The 17,220-nt window shown below is 42.2% G+C and overlaps 2 protein-coding genes across 3 annotated transcripts; both read right to left on the bottom strand.

Moving 5' to 3' along the window:
* Positions 1-2,374: 2,374 nt before the first annotated feature.
* On the bottom strand, positions 2,375-6,418 carry LOC133906223 (F-box/FBD/LRR-repeat protein At1g13570-like). Of its 2 annotated transcripts, XM_062348056.1 has the most exons (4): positions 4,612-6,418; positions 4,380-4,523; positions 3,944-4,296; positions 2,375-2,764 (listed from the first exon to the last, which is right to left on the bottom strand). In XM_062348056.1, the coding sequence occupies exons 1-3, from the start codon at positions 5,800-5,802 to the stop codon at positions 3,952-3,954; spliced, it is 1,680 nt and encodes a 559-aa protein (XP_062204040.1). In that variant the 5' UTR covers positions 5,803-6,418; the 3' UTR covers positions 2,375-2,764; positions 3,944-3,951. The 2 variants fall into 2 exon arrangements, with proteins under 2 accessions (XP_062204040.1, XP_062204049.1); XM_062348065.1 differs by lacking the exon at positions 2,375-2,764 and having other exon boundaries at positions 4,053-4,244.
* A 132-nt stretch (positions 6,419-6,550) lies between these two features.
* Positions 6,551-16,699, bottom strand: LOC133906235 (probable esterase KAI2). The gene is made up of 3 exons (XM_062348074.1): positions 16,487-16,699; positions 16,109-16,347; positions 6,551-7,358 (listed from the first exon to the last, which is right to left on the bottom strand). The coding sequence occupies exons 1-3, from the start codon at positions 16,604-16,606 to the stop codon at positions 6,809-6,811; spliced, it is 909 nt and encodes a 302-aa protein (XP_062204058.1). The 5' UTR covers positions 16,607-16,699; the 3' UTR covers positions 6,551-6,808.
* Positions 16,700-17,220: the final 521 nt, after the last annotated feature.

Here is a 17,220-nt window from a genome sequence, read left to right as displayed (position 1 = left end):
GTATTCTCCTTGTTTTGATTTGTAAAATTAATTCACCATGTGTAAACCACCATTCTCTAGTGATGTATGAATTCTAAGACTTGTACTTCTATTACTTATGGTACTTAACCTATTAATTGGTCCCTATTTATGTCAGTTGTATCTCTCTTTTACATTTTTGCTGCTGCAATTATGTCATATTTACTTGCATGATTAATCCTTTTATAGTTCATAAGATGGACACAGCAGAAAGCAAAAAGATTACCAAGGACAAGAGAAGCACTAAAGTTGGGTCTTCGACCAGTAGGGCTAAACCTACGAATTGGCATGTACCTATATATGAGTTTCTACTTGATTGGTACATTGACAAGAAGCTAGAGTTACCACCAAAAGCTGTAATCAAGAAGATGCTTCACACTGCTAGCACAGCTGCTGTGAATTCCAAGTTTTCCATTACTTATAGTGTCGATCAAGTTCATCGTCACTATAGGTGCCATAAAGACACTTGGACACTTGTGGCTCCCCATATGAATGAGAGTGGTGGTGGCTGGGATGATGAGAACTAAATGGTGATTTTATCTGAGTTCATTCTTGTCTGACTTTTGGTAAGTACCTTGTCATAGAAAATTAAAATATAAACAGTGTGTCAATTTGAAATATTGTAAAAGGATATTCCTTGCAGATAAATGGTTGTGGAGTGCTCACCAAACCAATTCAGTGTCTGGACAAGCTGAAAGAATTGTTTAGCGGTTCCTTAGCTAATGGGACATTTATGCAAGATCCTACCACTATTGCTGATTTTGATCATGACTTAGATGCATTTGACATTGCTAAAAGTATGTCTGAATATGATGACTCAAAGGATTCATAAGTGGATGGCTCTGACAAATTGCCATTTGATAGCGATGATTGTAAGGAAATGGCAGCCCTGAGTGTAGCTGGTAGCCAAGTTTCTTCATCCAATGTTGCTGCTCTGAAGACTAACAAGAAGAATTTTAAAAGGATTAGGAAGAAGACCTTAATTCTATCACACAATGACAAGGCTAACAAGTCAAGGTCAAAGGCAACACCTATAGTGAATGATGATGGTGATCAAGATGTGGTGATCACAGATACCTTGATGGGGATCAAAGAGAGCCTTCAAAAACTAATACAAGTTGCAGCCCCACCTAATCCAGATGCTCCCCTCTAGGACATGCTCAAGGAAATTGTTATGACACCTAATCAAAGAATGGTAGTAGGACTGCACCTTTGCAAGGCAGAATTTAAGGTGCATCGAAATTTTCTTATCAGGATGGTAAAGCATACCATAAGCATTGGGTGTATAAGCATTTATTTGGTGATGATCCTAGTGCTAAGTGATGTTGTTGGTGGATGGTGGCAAAGCTTCTAATTGCAGTTGATGGTTTTTTTTTTGCTATACCCTTTTGATTTTGCAATTGCTGCACTACGGTGTTTAAATAATTGCTAAATATTAGACTTACATAAGTAGTAGTATGACTGCATGATAGATAGTATGAGAAGCCGTTTAGTTGTGTCACAGTCTTATCTTTGGATAGGTTGCTAACCTGACAGTAATGTGTCCCTCTGCTGGACATGTTAGCCTATTATAGTAACTTTCTCTTGTGCTATTGCTCTTCCAATTTGAGCACGCCCTTAAATTGTAATGTATTATGGAATGAAAACTCCATCAAAAATATTAGCACGTGTATTGCTACAGTTTATGACTATCTTTCCATTTTATTGTTTTTCAAATACTCACACTTCTCTCATACAAAGATGAACATGTATCAAAGAGGTAATCTCACCATGTTTCTAATAGACGGGGAGTGCAATCTCAGGTATACAATGAGCCAAACACTGTCTGATTGTTTTCTCTATACAGACATCATTTCAGGTCATCAACCAAACATTGCCTTGCACTTTAGATGTGACTGGTCAGGCAAATTGTCAAGCAAGTTCAGGCTACCTTCAGGCATGCAAAATGCTAAGGCATACGGGTGAGGGCAGCAACCAAACAAACCTAATTGCCTCTAGGCTACCAGTGTAGTTGACCGTCCATTTCTTCTCCTACATAGACCGAGTAACTCTGCACCTAAAAAACCCTACCCACAACAAAAGAGTGCTGACAAAAATTTAAATTCTACTTACGAGCCGACGTGTATGGCAACAAACTTACGGAAACCAGGTCATGCAACTCAGCCATCCAATCTCACGACAAACGGTTTCGAGCCGCTAGGATAGATTAGGGTTGTATGAAACCTTCATGTACGTGTTTGACGTTTCACATAGTTCAAACTTGCCAATGTGTTTATCACGTGAATTGTAAGCAATAAGCCCGAGCTGGGAACATGTCTCTTATTCACAAGATTGCTACACAAGAGACACCTTACGGTAAGGCAAACTGACAAAGTGCATTTCTCACTTCACATAATTCACATGTTCCAACATTCCAATTTCTCTTAAGCCAATAACCACAAAACAGGAGCATTTCTCATTCTCACAACTACTCCCCATGTCAGCTGTCTTGCTAAGAGACCTAGCCGAAACCTTAACAGTAGGGCAACACACATGCAAAAGTGAACCTAAACGCTTAAAGTTCTCCTGAGTATACGAATCTAGCAAAATTGATCATGCTCCTTCACAAATCACAAGTATTGGTACAACATGACATCAACACAACAAAGCTACAAATCAAGAGTAGGTCATGCTCCTTGATTCATCTCATTGAGGCTTGCCAGGTCCCAGATGGGCTCTTCTGTGGTTATTGACTGGCATCGACGACCTACAATATGGCACACCAATATCAGTAAGTCTGATGTCCCAAAATCAGTAAAAAAACCCAGATATAGTTCTAAAAACCATTTTTTTAAATGAAATACTTCACCTTATCACCTTCAGATAACAGAATCTACAGATGAGATGTACAACATATAAAAGTATTTTTAGATGCTTGGGCCACTTTATCATAATAATTATCCTGATAGGATATTCAGAACTAGTAAGTTCACTAGATCAAAAGATAAACTTTCTTCAAAATCATATTCAGCTTGAAGCACCACAGAAACAGGACATATCAACATCGCTGATAAGCGTGTGCCCGTAGGATGTGCCGCACAAACTTTGGACCAACCACCAAGGGGTGGTACTCTGCCACAAAATACCAGAACAGCAAACAACACAGGATCTAACTGTCAAAGCCATTATGGGGGTTCAAACTCTACCTGACAAAATGCAATGGTCTGCAGAACAGAGCCAGGGGGTGAGGATTTCAGGATGCAGTTAATATAAAACACTCGCTATGGTCTGTGGTGGTTAGCGGCTAGGTTAACTGCCTAACTGGGCAGTACTACACAAAATTAGCAGGTCGGATTGAATGAATATTTTCTATCGTATCAACAATGCTGAAAGCTGGCTTGATTGAGCTGGATCAAGTATAGATGCAAATGGTTGGAAGTTTCTAACCAAATTTGCCACCAGAGATTCAGTAGTGAATTCTTCTGATGAGAATAATGAGGAAAGTTCATATGCACAAGATTATATTTTTTCATGACCACCACAATTGAAGTTTTAGAATAACACATATCATGGTTCTGGACAAGAACTATACATTAATTCAAATAGCTAGACTGATCAATGTCAAGACACAATTCTGATCCTATCTACAACTGACAGTATCAGAAAAAAAAAAGGAAAAAAATAGATCATAACACTTTTTTGGAAGAATTGAGGTTACATCTCAAGCTGAATTTATAACAGTCCTGATATGCGTATTATTAAAACTCAAAGGGGGTCAGGGACTTCAACAAAAATGGGGTAATATGTAACACTGAAATAATTATAGAACCACACACAAGTAGTAACATTGTACAATAGATGTTGAAATGAAGGTGTTGACCATAACAATATGACTTAATATGATAACTGCAAGATGCATAAGTGTCCGAGAAAGTCTTGAGGATACCTCCAGATTCAGCAACCAAATGGGTCACTCTGCAACAAGTCGATGGCTCTCTGGAAGCCCCACGCAGTCCCATCATGCCTCTCCACCACAATTCTAGCATCTGCAGATACACACCCTTCGGAAGATAAACGACTTAGCACAACATCTCTGGAACAACTGCCATCCACTAAAATGTGCATGTCCTCCAACATTTGAGCTCTTTCCATGATGAACTTTGCAAATGCCAACTCACAATCCTCGCCTCGCACAGCTTCTAACACCAACTTCTTGAGATGCGAATATACACATTCTGTGAAGCCAACTTGATCCCATAATTCTAAGTCAACATTGACTGGTGATTCAGAAGGAATTGACTACATCCCAAGCACGTTAATGTTTAATTCAACGGTAAAAGCACGGGCTACAACAAGAATGATGAAGTGGCGGAGTTTAATACCGTGATATACAATGTCTCTAGGCATGGGAAGCATTTAAGCAAGAGAGGCACGAACTTCACTTGATCCTCCACTCCAAACTGCACTTTCAACGCCAATGTCCTGAGCGTTCGAACCATTGTGTTTGGATTCACCTTTGTCCCAAGCTCCAATGCAAGGAAGAGAAATGACGTAATCAAATACCGTCCGTCTCACCATGGAGGCAAGATGAAATAAGCATCAAACGCAGGATACCTTGATGACAGTGTTACCGATCTTGAGCTGATGCAGTCCAACATCAAAGTAACCAAGAACCTTCAGCTTTGGTGCTTTAATGATCTTGATGTGCGTGGTGGCATCAGCGATCGGCTCCACCAGCAGCCGGTCCAACTTGGGGGTGTCATCAAGGTGCACCTCTCTGAGCATCGACTTCCACAGCACCACGCACTGGAGACTCCCCGACCAGAAGTGAACATACCTCGGGTAGTCCTGCGAGAGCACGAGGGCGAAAGTCTGGAGCTCGGGGCAGCGCGGGATCACGGCGTGGAGGTCACGGTCCTGCACGGAGGAGTGGACAATGCCGAGCTCCTGCAGGCTCAAGAGCACCGGAGCTTGGCCGGACGTGTCCGGGAACTGGCAGAGGCCGATCCAGAGGCGGCAGAGCGCGGCGCAACCAAGGACATCGGAGGGGACGCGCCACTCAACGGGCCAGGAGCCGTTGACCACCACGAGGAGGTCTGCGACATCCTTGCCAGCGAGGGAGGCGAACACGGAGGCGACGGCTTCGTGGTCCTGCGAGGAGGCAAGGCGCGCCGAGCGGACGGGGCCCGGGTGGTAGGCGAGCGCGGCGGCGGCGGCGGCGGGGGAGAGCCCGCCGGCGTCGTCGTCGAGGACGAGCGGGGTGGAGGCCCAGAGGCGACGCCAGCGGGAGGAGAGCGCGGTGGTGCGGGCAGCGTCCTTGGTGGGGAGGCGGGAGACGATGTTCCGGAGGGTCGCGTCGGGGAGGCGGCCGATGCGGTCCTCCTCGCCGTCGTCTGGGGAGGGGGAGGAGGAGGAGAGGTAGGCGATGGTCGAGACGGCGGGGGGCGGGAGGTAGTAGAGGACAGCGGCGAGGTTCTCGTCCATGGTTGCGCTGGCGGTTTGCGCGGCGGAGGCGGCGGAATGGGAAGAGCTGTTCGGGTGGGGCAAGCGGGGAAGGAGTGGAAGGCTGGGCCGGAGGAAATTGGATGTGTGAGGGTGAATGAAGCAATCTAGATTCTGGGCCGACAATCCGACGGACCTGCATGGCTGCATCAGTTCTCTCTTGCAATTCTCTGTCTCAAGCCCCTTGAACCATTTGCAAAGGATTTGTCTATAGCGCACCTGCCCAGAACCCGAATTTGTGGCCGTTGGATCGCCGGATCCAACGGTCCACATGTGTCTTCTACCTCCAGCTTCTCCTGCCATTTCTTCTTCCTTAGATCCAATCCACTTGCCCCGTCGATGCCGGGTAGGGCCTTGGAGCTCACAGGCTGGTGAGCTCTGGCGAGACACTACCCCATCAGGGGCAGCCTTTGCACCCCAACCACTGTCATCGTCCTAATCGCCCTGCCTTCGATATTGCCCCCTCACCGTCCCACCCACCAACCACAACCAACGCTGGGCCGACCTTCCTCCCCGACTTTTCCTTTAAGCCCTAGGATGAGGGAGCCTTGTCAAAGTCGAACCTTCCAAACCCCGAACCCTAACTACCAACCCAAAATACGAACCTCAAGCAAAGATCACTAGAGTTGGAGAAGAAGCCCCACGCACGAATCGCGACACAGATAGGAGGGGTTCGAAATCAAGTGCTGGAGCTGGCTAAAACACTCGATTGTGTTTTAGGAGTATTACATTGCGCCTTGGATAAGTGATCCCTTTGCACATATATAACTTTCCAGTGATCCCTTTTCACATGTATAACCTTCCAGTGCATCAGCATCACTCACCGTCACCGTCCAAAGTCCAATACAACGCTAGAGGTCCAAGTAATATTTTAAAAAAAATCAACGAACACTAAGATCATTAAGAATTCTTATGGTCATCTAGTGGTAACTGCGGTGTGAAGAAAAATGGAAATGTAGTTGTGCCATTGCACAATTGCATGCATGCGCTCTATAGTCTATACCTTCATTTGACGAGTGAAACTGCAAACATTCCTCTGGACAAAACGCCATAGACAACACTACACTGCTTTCACTATTAGTATTCCATTTCCCTCACTCCATGATCGAACATCAAGCCAATGCAACGGATTAAATGTCACAACAGCTAAACGTTCCAAATGAAAGCGCATTAATCGTTCTACGATTACCATACCGGGTTGCACGAAACAGTCCATCAAAGCAAATCAAGTGACCAACACGCAAACCAAGATACGTACACGTACGCACTGTGGCGCCAAATATACACGCCGGTATGCATGGACATGGGACTACGTCGCCACGCCCGCCTCCGCGAGACCCACCTCGCCACTTATCTCCTCCACCACGGCGTCCGCCGCCCGCGACGCCAGGGCGCCCACCCCCTCCTCCTCCTCCTCCTCCTCGGCAGCGCCGAGCACAAGGTCGAGTATCCCGAGCAGCTCGTCTGGCGCGACGAGCTGCGGGAAGTGCCCGACCGAGTCGATGGTCTCCATGGCGGCGGCGCAGCGCGCCGCCATGCGGGCCTGCATGTAGCGCCCGACGCAGGGCGGCGCGGCGAAGTCGCGGGAGACGTGCACCAGCGTGCACGGCACGGCCACGGCGTCCAGCACCTCGCGCTGGTCGCCCAGGAAGATCATGCACGCCAGCGCGTGCGCCACGCGTGGGTCCATGGCGAAGAAGCTCCGCGCCAGGCGCTCCACGGCCGACGGGTCCGGGCTGCCGACAATCAGAGGGACGAAGCCCTCCGCCCAGCCGCGGAAGTCCGATGAGATGCGGGCTAGCATCGCCTCGATGTCGGACTCGTCGAACCCGCCCTCGTAATCCTCTGAGTTTATGTACCTGATCGATCAACGAATTAACACAGGATTTAATTACGAGACAGATTAATGCTAGCTTAGCTATTACGAGTACTACTTATTTTCTTTGAAAGAAATAGATGGGGAGCTTAATATGGACCATTTCGATAATGCTTGCTTAGCTATTACGAGTACCACTTATTTTCTTTGAAAGAAATAGATGGTAGCTTAAGATGGACCATTTCGATACATCTATAACATATATTATCGAGCCATCTCAGAGGTCTAGGTAGTGTAGGTACTGTAGCAGTGGGTTCCACATATGTGTATGTACATATATACACATATGTATACATATGTGTATCCATATATTTATACATATATGTATATACATATATACATATATGTATATTTACTATATAATATAATTTTATTTTTGAGAAATTCCAAAAAATATCGAAAGGAATATTAGTTATATTGATAAGTCGACTAAAATAATCTAAAATGCAAAGAAAAATATATAAAACTCAAAAAATATGAAACAAATTTTTGTTAGTTTTGTATTACTGTTGTCTACATGCTGAAATTATATGCATGCATGAAAGTACTACTGTTTTTCCTATAATTAAGTGAATGTGTTAAATATTGATAAATTCATAAATAAATATTGAGATATCCTAAATTGATGAACCTAATTTTTTTAATCTTCTTTTGTCATGCACTGTGAAAAAAAAGCGCGGCGTAAGCGCGCCAATCAAACTATTTGTTTTTGTCGTAACATGCCAAGAGAAAAATAATCACTACATATAACAAACGAACATAGAAAATACCATAGTAATGACAGCCAATCAGAACATGTCATCACTAATGTATTATTAGTGATGGATCGTCACTGGATCTGTCACTAATATATAGCTTGGATTGAGACCCGACGAAGACCTGTCACTAATAAAGGGTTGTTAGTGACGATGAGGGAACAAACTGTCACTAAAGATAATAGTAATGGGTCATCTCAAAGTCCGTCACTAATAATATAGTCCTTAGTGATGGGTAGAGATGACACATATCACTAAATATAGTCACGAGCGATTCACAGTCGGAGTCACTCGTTAGTGACAGATTGTATTGAGATCCGTCACTAATGGCTCACTTATTAGTGACGGGTGTCCTTATCACCTGTCACTAATGAATCATATTTACTGTTACTTTCTGTGAGGAGCAGCTCGACTAGACAGTGTCTGTTCGTCGGCTGCTTGGCATAGAAAGACGATTTTTTGGCAATTCTGTTGAGGACCAACAAAATCTTGGTAATTTGAAGTTAGAATTGTACCTTAGCATTTGAAGGTTTGCCCCCCCTTTCCTCCTCCTATTGCTCATATGTGGTGGATTCTAGGGTTTGACTTGGAATCAATAATTTTGCTTCTTTTCCTAAATCTTGATACATATGGATTGTCCCTGTTGGCCTTTGAAGGTTTGCATCCTCTCTTCCTCCTCCTCTTGCTCCTATTTGCTAGATTCTTAGGTTCGAGTTGGAGTTCACAATTTCTCCTTCTCCTAAATCTTGATATGTATATTAGCACAATTATATTAATTATATTTATAAAAGTGAATTTAGTTTGCGTAACATACGTCAACCGTTCGGGAGTGTTTGATTATAAATATAATTTAGCAACTCATCATATTTATAAGAAGATGCTCTGGAATTGTCTACAAACTTTAGACAGTTCAAGGATATGTAACCCGAGTAGTAGGTTTCTATACTCTTGTATGGTTCTAGAGAGAATTTTGGTGACATCTTCTTGTTGTTCTATAGATATACACCCTCTTGGCTTGCTGTTGAGATGTATTTGGAGAGTAACAGGGAGATGATGCTGAAATTTTCTCTATAACTGTACAAGAGCATAGAAACAAACTTGGGCCATATATCCTTGAATAGGATTAGGACCTATCTTTGTCGATATAGAAATTAGTTAGGATCATTCGCCTTAGATAAGAAATTAACTTTAATCTACTCTTAATTTAGTTAAATTTAATTAGAATTTTATACTTATTCAATTGTATGTCTTTGTCGTTTCTATTGATAATGATTTTTTTTTTTCAATTTGTAGATGGCGAAACGAAGTTGGATGTATATCGATTGTTGTATTTGTAATGAGTACATGAGCGGGGTGAAGTCTTTTATGAGTGCCACGGTGGCGGATATGGAATGTCGGCATTAAATGGCAATGTGGTGTCCATGCTATGATTGCAAGAATAGGAAGATGTTTCCAAAACCTAACAATGTGCACAATCACTTGTTAAGGCGTGGATTCAAAGAGATATATCACATTTGGAACAAACATGGCGAGGAAGGCCTTAATGAGTGGGAAATGGATCAAGTTCTCCCAGACGACAGTATGGATCAAGGACTCTCGTCAACCGGTGATATAGATGATTATCTTAGGGACACAAACATATTAGGATTCAACAATGACTACATAGATTTGGTGGAGAATATGGATCAAATGGTGCATAATGCTGAGGGGCACGACGGATATAGGGATGATGAGTTTGTCAAATTCCAGAAATTGGTGTGGCGGGCTGTGGACACCGGTGATTGGTGACGTGGTGGTTCCACCGACGACACCGATGGCCAAGGGCAGGGGCAACTGAGGATCAGTCATGGCTTTGGGGGAAGAAGAGAAGGAGTCAAGTGAGAACTGAGAGTGACGAGGGAGAGAGCAGAGATGGGGGCTGCTGGCATGTGGAACGAGCCGAGTGGTGTGTGGGTCTTTAATGGGTCTCAGGATTTTGGGGCCTGTGAGGCACCCACAGGTGCAAAAGGCAACTCGAACTCGAACCCAACTCGGGTCGGGGTCTCGACCCGATGGCCCCGTGGGGTAGTTTCTACACCCGAACCCGCTCCCATCAGGTTTGAAACCTGCGTGACCTCGACTCGACCCAATCCACTGCTACCCTTAATTTACCACCCGTCAGGAATAACTCAGTCCCAGTGACGGGGTGTGGTTACCACCCGTCACTAATGACTGAGTCCTAGTGATGGGGTTGAAAACTACTTATCACTAATGACGATCACCAGTGACGGGCAACAAACCTTCGTATGCCATAGGACTAGGAGACGCATGTTAGTGACATGTCTTAATTATGACCCGTCACTAATGACCGTCATTAGTGATGGATCGGCACCCATCACAAATGTGTCATCAGTAGTGACGGATATGAGAACACCGTCACTAATAACGGTTATCAATCGTCACTAATGTGCTATGTGACGTAGTGAATATTCATTGCCCCAAATAAAATTTAGATCAATATACAAATCTACGTAAATGAAACTGGAGCAATTATTTCTGAAGGAAATTTATTTTTTGAAGAAAAAGGCACTTAATTAGGCCCCGACATAAAACTACGATTCATCTGACTTCACCATATGTCGGGGCCTAATAGGAAACAAAGAATGATAACTATCACAAAATAGGTACTTACGAGGCAGAGCAGATTTTTGTGTGGCTGCCCTCCCGCGGGGAATTCACTTAGCGCTGTCCGATCGTTGATGGACTACGATCAGACGGACATGAACAATTATGTAACTCGTTTCCATCTAGGAGCCACTTGATGATTGAAAACATTTGGATGCATGGATGATCAGTGTCATGTTTATTTAATTTTTTATGATACTACTACAGAACCGGCTATAAATAGCTGCTGGTTGTGTAAGAAACGACAGTATAAATGTATAACTACAGGTTCTTAAACTCCTACGCTTGAACCATAATAGAGCTGCTAAGAACCGACACTGATAGCAAGTATCAGTGCTGGTTCTTAGCCACGAACCATCACTGATGATATGGATCTAAAATTTCTATTCAATTGGTCTTTTTTCTCGCAACCGAGCTTGGGTTCGAGATTTTTTCTAAGTTCCAGGCTCTTAGCGCAAGAGATAAGGTATCGTCTCCTCTCTCTCGGTCTCCTCGCCCTCTCTCTCTTCTCTCCTCTCTCTCTCTTTCCTCAGTCTTGATCAAGGAATGACAAGCGAGCGACATGGATTTCTGGTGCATGGCACACGCCACAACGGGTGGTGCTGGTACTGGGTCGCCATGCTGCTCCGTGCCATGGCCACTGCATGGACACGCCCACCTTCAAGGACTATACGTGCCCGCTGCTCTACCCGCTCCATGCGCTCCCAGCAGGGGAGTGCGCGGTCCTGGTCGGCCACAGCATTGGCGTCATGAGCGTCGCGCTCACCGCGGAGGCTTTGCGGGAGAAGGTCGCGGCCACGGTCTCGTCACTGCGTTCATGACGAACTGGACCAACCCACACTCACACGTCATCGAATAGGTACATCAGTTCTACTACGTGAAAAACAAACAAATAAGACATAAAATTAGTGATAGATCATAATATGATCCGTCACTTATGTTAAAAATAATAGGTCGTAGTTGTGACCCATCACTTATGACTCATCATTAGTGATGGGTCATCCTGGCAAGTCATAAGTGACGGATCAAATTGTGACCCATCACCAATGACTAACTTATCAGTGACGGATCATCCTAGAGAGTCATTAGTGACATATCAAGTTTTAACCTATCATTAATGACTAGTTTGATACAACAGAGCACAAGAAGGAATTTTAATTACTCAATCATTAGATGTATTAGTCAATCAGTTTTATAAAACATTATATATATATTAGCCCATCAACTCATCAATTTTTTATGTAATTGTGAGAAAAATAATTTATCCTTCATAATTTATATCAATTATAAATCTAGCTACTATTAATTAAAAAGAATAACTAGTTATTAATTAAAAATAACAGCTAGTTGTATTTATTTGCAGACCATAAAACGTGTAGTAAGAGAAATAATGCACATTCAATAATTTGCTTATATAGTAAATATGTACATATCTGCTCAAGTTTGATGTAAGGGGTGGCGGCTATGGACACAAACACGCGTTCCAAAAACGGTGCAGAAACTTTCGGGGTGAGAACTCAATCTTCCAAGCCATTTTAGCCTCTAAAAATTCACCAACCCGATGAAGTGGGGGAGAAACAGATATAACTTTTTATGTAGATATCCGTAGAGTAAAATAATGTCGAATTCGGAGTCCGTATGTAAAAGTTATGCCCGTTATACCGAGTGCGCTCTGGATCACTTATTTAAAACATTAGTTATATTGCTTATTTCAATTCTGTAGCTGCTTTCGGTCGAAGTGAAAAACTCAATTAAACTTTAATCCCACTCTCTAATTCCAAAACTTTGAATCGAACCATTAAAAGTATTTTTATTTCCTTTTTGCTTAAACTCTGAGGCAACCTGTAATTCAAATTGGTAATATAGACATAGGTGACAGGTCATAACTGTGATCTGACACCTATAACTTATTAGGTGGTGGGTCACAGTTATGACCTGTCACCTATAACCTTTGGCAACAAAGCTCAAAAGGATAAACTATCCATTTCATATCACAACAACGTGATAGCTGAGTTGGTGAGGTGTTCGCGCACGTGAGGTGGCTGGTTTGATTCCCGTGGAACAAAAGTATTGAAAATACTTTTAAAAAGGGCGTGGCTTGTGGGGCATATGTGATGGGATCGTTTTGGCTGGGGTAAAAAAATATTTTTTTGAGACTTTTTATTTTTAAAAATGTGAAAAAAGCTTATCAAATCATGAATGACAGGTCATAACCGTAACACATCTAACGAGTTAAGTTTTGATCTTGTTGGTGATGAATCCTTACCCATCACTTATGACTGGTCATCAGTAACATGTTCTGGTGATAGGGCCATCACGCATAACGATTATGGTCCGTGACTTTTAGCTTTTTTTTATGTAGTGTTTTCGACTACATGTTGGTAATCAGCTAGCCGAAGATAGCATACCACTGGCTGACATGATCCCTGTTTGACTATTCTCTCCGTCTCTGTGGAAGCTTCACCTGTTGGACTGGATGGACAGCGTGATGGACACAGAGCACGTGGATTTCTTCTTCCATTTGTGTAGCTGAATTGTGAAGTGGTAGTTAGAATTTTTTGTAAATTTTTTGTAAATCTGATTTGAATAACTTGATTTGTGGTATAAAGGGAGAAGAATATCATATGATTGTTTGATCTCATGTATATGTGTTTCTGCTAGTGTGAAATAGGGAAATTTTGATCTCATATATCAGTGGCGGCACGACGATGTTTGAGCGGCCGCGGGCGAGCGCAACAGCCGGCATGCGGCCGAGCAGTTGTGCGGAGTCACTCATAGTCACTGACTATCAGTACCGAGTAATCAGTGACGGTTTAATACCCGCTACTGATGATGATTTTGAACTGCCACTGATGATATGTTTTGTAGTATTGTTGACTCCTTCAGTTAATTACGACTTCAAAAGTTAATAAAATTGAAAGGACAAAACAATTATATTGTGTGCAACTTTCTGTTCTCTAGAGTTCACACATAATCCTTTTAATTTGAAGATGGTGACTGCTACATTTTCATATTTATTACAACAGAGAACGGCAACAAATTATCACTAATATCAAAAGGTAGCTTCGGATGCTGACATAAACAATAAAAACTGAAAGATAACTGAATCGGTAGCACCAGTCACATCATCGTAACAATTAAGCAACGGTATATGTAAAGTTTCTTCTTAAAGGATTCAAAGCTTTGTGGTAGATGTTATCGCACACACTTAAGTAATGTCATGAACTTTGGCGTTCACTTAAGGAGGATCGCTAATCACCTTTAATATATCATGCATGATTGGTTGATACAAAAAGAGCAGAACAGCTCCATCGATTATGGGACTATCAAAGTGTGAGAGGCTTCTTCTAAACCACGTAATAGGATATATATGGTTCCAACTAAATCACAACAGAATAAGAGTAGGAACCTTGATAAAGGTCAAAATAAAAAAAACCAAATTGAACAGTGTGTTATTTATCGAATAAAAAAGGGCCATCTAATTTTAAGGTGATTTAAATAAAACTATCTTTAACTCCATTTTCCTAAGTATGTCGAGTTAGTCCAAAGTTTGTTAAAAAAACATTTGATTTGGACTATGGATGCATGGACCATAGATTAACCAAACAATTTCGAATCCCTTATGGCATTAAATTTTCTATAAAATTATACAAAGTACTCTCAAGATCTTCCAACTATACTCCTTTTTGACAAAAGCCTGGCTAATGGCCATATTTCCAAAAGAAAATGTTTTTTTTCCTTCGAATACAAATTGGACGCACCTGGGATTTAAGATGAGCACCCGTGTCAAGTCATGACTCGAGTTATGGCGGACAGGATCCACCACCAGATCCTAACCAACTGGAGTCAATTCTAAATTGTCTTCAATAATCATGCATGTCACACGTAGACACCACAAAATGTTTGAATTTAATGCTTGTCATCGACAGAGATACAAGAGCAGCAGCGTTTTTCGTTTCAGTGTGGTAGTCGTTCATGTACGTAAGGATCTAGAGACCTAGACTATTTTACTTCGACGCTGTCTGGCCAGAGAGTCACTATAAAAAATTATTTCTAGAAGTAGATAGTAACTCATTTTTATATTCGTTTAGCGTACTCGTCTGCGATCGAAGGTCTGTAGAAATGAACGATTTTCACAGGCATAAAAGTGATCGCTTGTGGAAATCTATTACTACAGACGGTTCACTTAATTTTCACAGACAGTTCCTTAAGCGGACCGTCTGCGATAATCGGTCCCCGAATCGATATTTTTTTATCTGAATTTTTTTTGACCGACTAGGAACCCCACGGGTCACGCATTTTTTCGCGCGAAATACGCGCGCTACGTAGTTTTTGGCACTCGAACTTGAAATCTGTTGGGTCGCGCGAACCCTCTCCACCATCACATCAGAGAACGACTACTGAACATATGAGCATATGTAATTCTTTTGATATCTGCAATCTGAAACTTTAAATGATTATTTCGGTATCTAAATGATTTCAAATGAAAAACTTTTCAACTACAATGTTGTAGATCTCGTCGAGAGCTACAATTTTCATATAATGTTTGTTCTCATCCGACTTCATACGAAAAAGTTATGAAAATTTGAAGATAAGCTGCCATCTATTTTCATAAGTGGACATTTCTATAGGCGGTCCCTTATATGAATCGCATGTGGAAATGGATGATAGGTTATCTTTAAAAATTTATAATTTTTTTATATGAAATTGGATGAGAATAAACTTTATGTAAAAATTATAGCTCTCGACCAGATCTACAACTTTGTAGTTAAAAAGTTTTTCATTTGAAGTCATTTAAATGCCTAAATAATTATTTGAAACTTGAAACGATTATTTAGATATCTAAATGACTTCAAATAAAAAAAATATCAACTACAAAGTTGTAGATCTCATCGAGAGTTACAATTTTAATATAGAGTTTTTACTCATCCAACTTCATATGAAAAAGTTATAGATTTTTTAATAGATGATCATTTCTAGAGGCGGTTCACGTAAGGAACCGCCTGTGAAAATGGGTATTTTTACAAGCGATTTCTTATGTATTATCACAGACGGTTCATATAAGAAATTGTCTGTCAAAATATATTTTCACATACGGTTTGTAACTGCAGGAGATCCTCACCAACTGTTCAGATGTTTTTTCAAATAAATTATCTGTAAAAAGTTACTTTAGTTATTTTGAAAAATAGTTTTTAAGTAGTAAGTACCTCGCCAATTCAAAAGAAAATTTGAGAAGAATTCTTAGAGGAAAACCAAGCATGCAGGTCAGTAACCCATATAATAGTGGCGTGAGGTCAGGAGGGATGATGGTCACCTGGGGGAGGCGCCGACGAGGACGAGATGGCTGAAGAGGTCGGGGCGCTTGACGGACGCAATGCAGCCCACCATGCCGGCCATGGAATGTCCCACGTACACGGCGCCGCTCAGCTTCATCTCGTCCATGAGCGCCACCAGCTTGTCGGCGAACCGGGAGAACGTGTAGCAGCAGTGCTCTCCCTCCTCCTCCGCCGCCTCGTCGTCAGCGCCGGAGAAGTCCCAGTCGAAGAGGAGCACCTTGGTATATGTTGATGCACATGTATATATTGTCAGATCAGAAGTTGACAAGTTATATCGATCATCTGGTATGTTGATATAAGTACCAGAAACCCAGTCGAGCTGCCTATGCGATCGATGAAACGTGAGCATAAGTTACCTTGTTCCTGCGTGACAGGTGCGGCAGCACCTTGTCCCAGATGGCCTGGCTCCCTCCATAGCCATGGGAGAGAACCAGCGTCCTCTCCCCAGATCCAATGATTCTTGGATTCAGATACATGCTTCTCAACGAGAGAGAGAGAGAGATCTCAAAAGAAAAACTTTAGAGAGAGAGATGATTGTGGCTGCCGTGCTGCCTCTTTGCTCTCCTTAGTACTGTACTACCAATAATTTATAGGACGGCAGCTCTCATGGCATGAATTAAGATATCGGACATGTGGGTCCAGACATATCATGTTAACCTCACAACACAAAATACCATAGCTTTATTGATGAGCATAATTCTTCCTTAATAAATATTTGCTCGAAAAAAATTGTCCTTATAAATAGACGGTTCCAATTCATTTCTCTGTATATAATTTTAGCTTCCTTGCAAAAAAGAATAGATTTGCTGCCGTCATAATTAGACACCGAATATGACTGTATATTCGGTCTCTGTCATGGCACAGAATAACTATGTTCGAGACGATGAAATGATCTCTAAAAAATATGCGTAGATTTCATTGAATCTGAATCATGTGGTGAAAAAGTACATGACTGATTGTAAAGATTGTGGGTCGCCAAAATTGCCTCCAACAAAGGACAACAAGAAAGAGATGTATGCATCGCCCAAGATCGAATAGCTCTCTGGTAGCTTCTAAATAAGTCATTCAAGTTTCTAAAAAAACTCGTTCA

Source organism: Phragmites australis, chromosome 2 (genome assembly GCF_958298935.1).
Source record: "Phragmites australis chromosome 2, lpPhrAust1.1, whole genome shotgun sequence".
NCBI classification, from domain to species: domain Eukaryota; kingdom Viridiplantae; phylum Streptophyta; class Magnoliopsida; order Poales; family Poaceae; genus Phragmites; species Phragmites australis.
Note: the sequence above shows the minus strand (reverse complement) of the source record. Positions and strands in the feature narration are given on the sequence as shown.

Coding starts and splice junctions, on each gene's coding strand:
- LOC133906235 (XM_062348074.1), bottom strand. CDS start 16,606: ATGTATCTGAATCCAAGAATCATTGGATCTGGGGAGAGGACGCTGGTT. Junction 16,348..16,486: donor ACCTGTCACGCAGGAACAAG/GTAACTTATGCT, acceptor ACATATACCAAG/GTGCTCCTCTTCGACTGGGA. Junction 7,359..16,108: donor CTCGTCGGCGCCTCCCCCAG/GTGACCATCATC, acceptor TTGATCGATCAG/GTACATAAACTCAGAGGATT.
- LOC133906223 (XM_062348056.1), bottom strand. CDS start 5,802: ATGGCAGGAGAAGCTGGAGGTAGAAGACACATGTGGACCGTTGGATCC. Junction 4,524..4,611: donor TCGGTAACACTGTCATCAAG/GTATCCTGCGTT, acceptor CTTGCATTGGAG/CTTGGGACAAAGGTGAATCC. Junction 4,297..4,379: donor TAGAGACATTGTATATCACG/GTATTAAACTCC, acceptor CTTGGGATGTAG/TCAATTCCTTCTGAATCACC.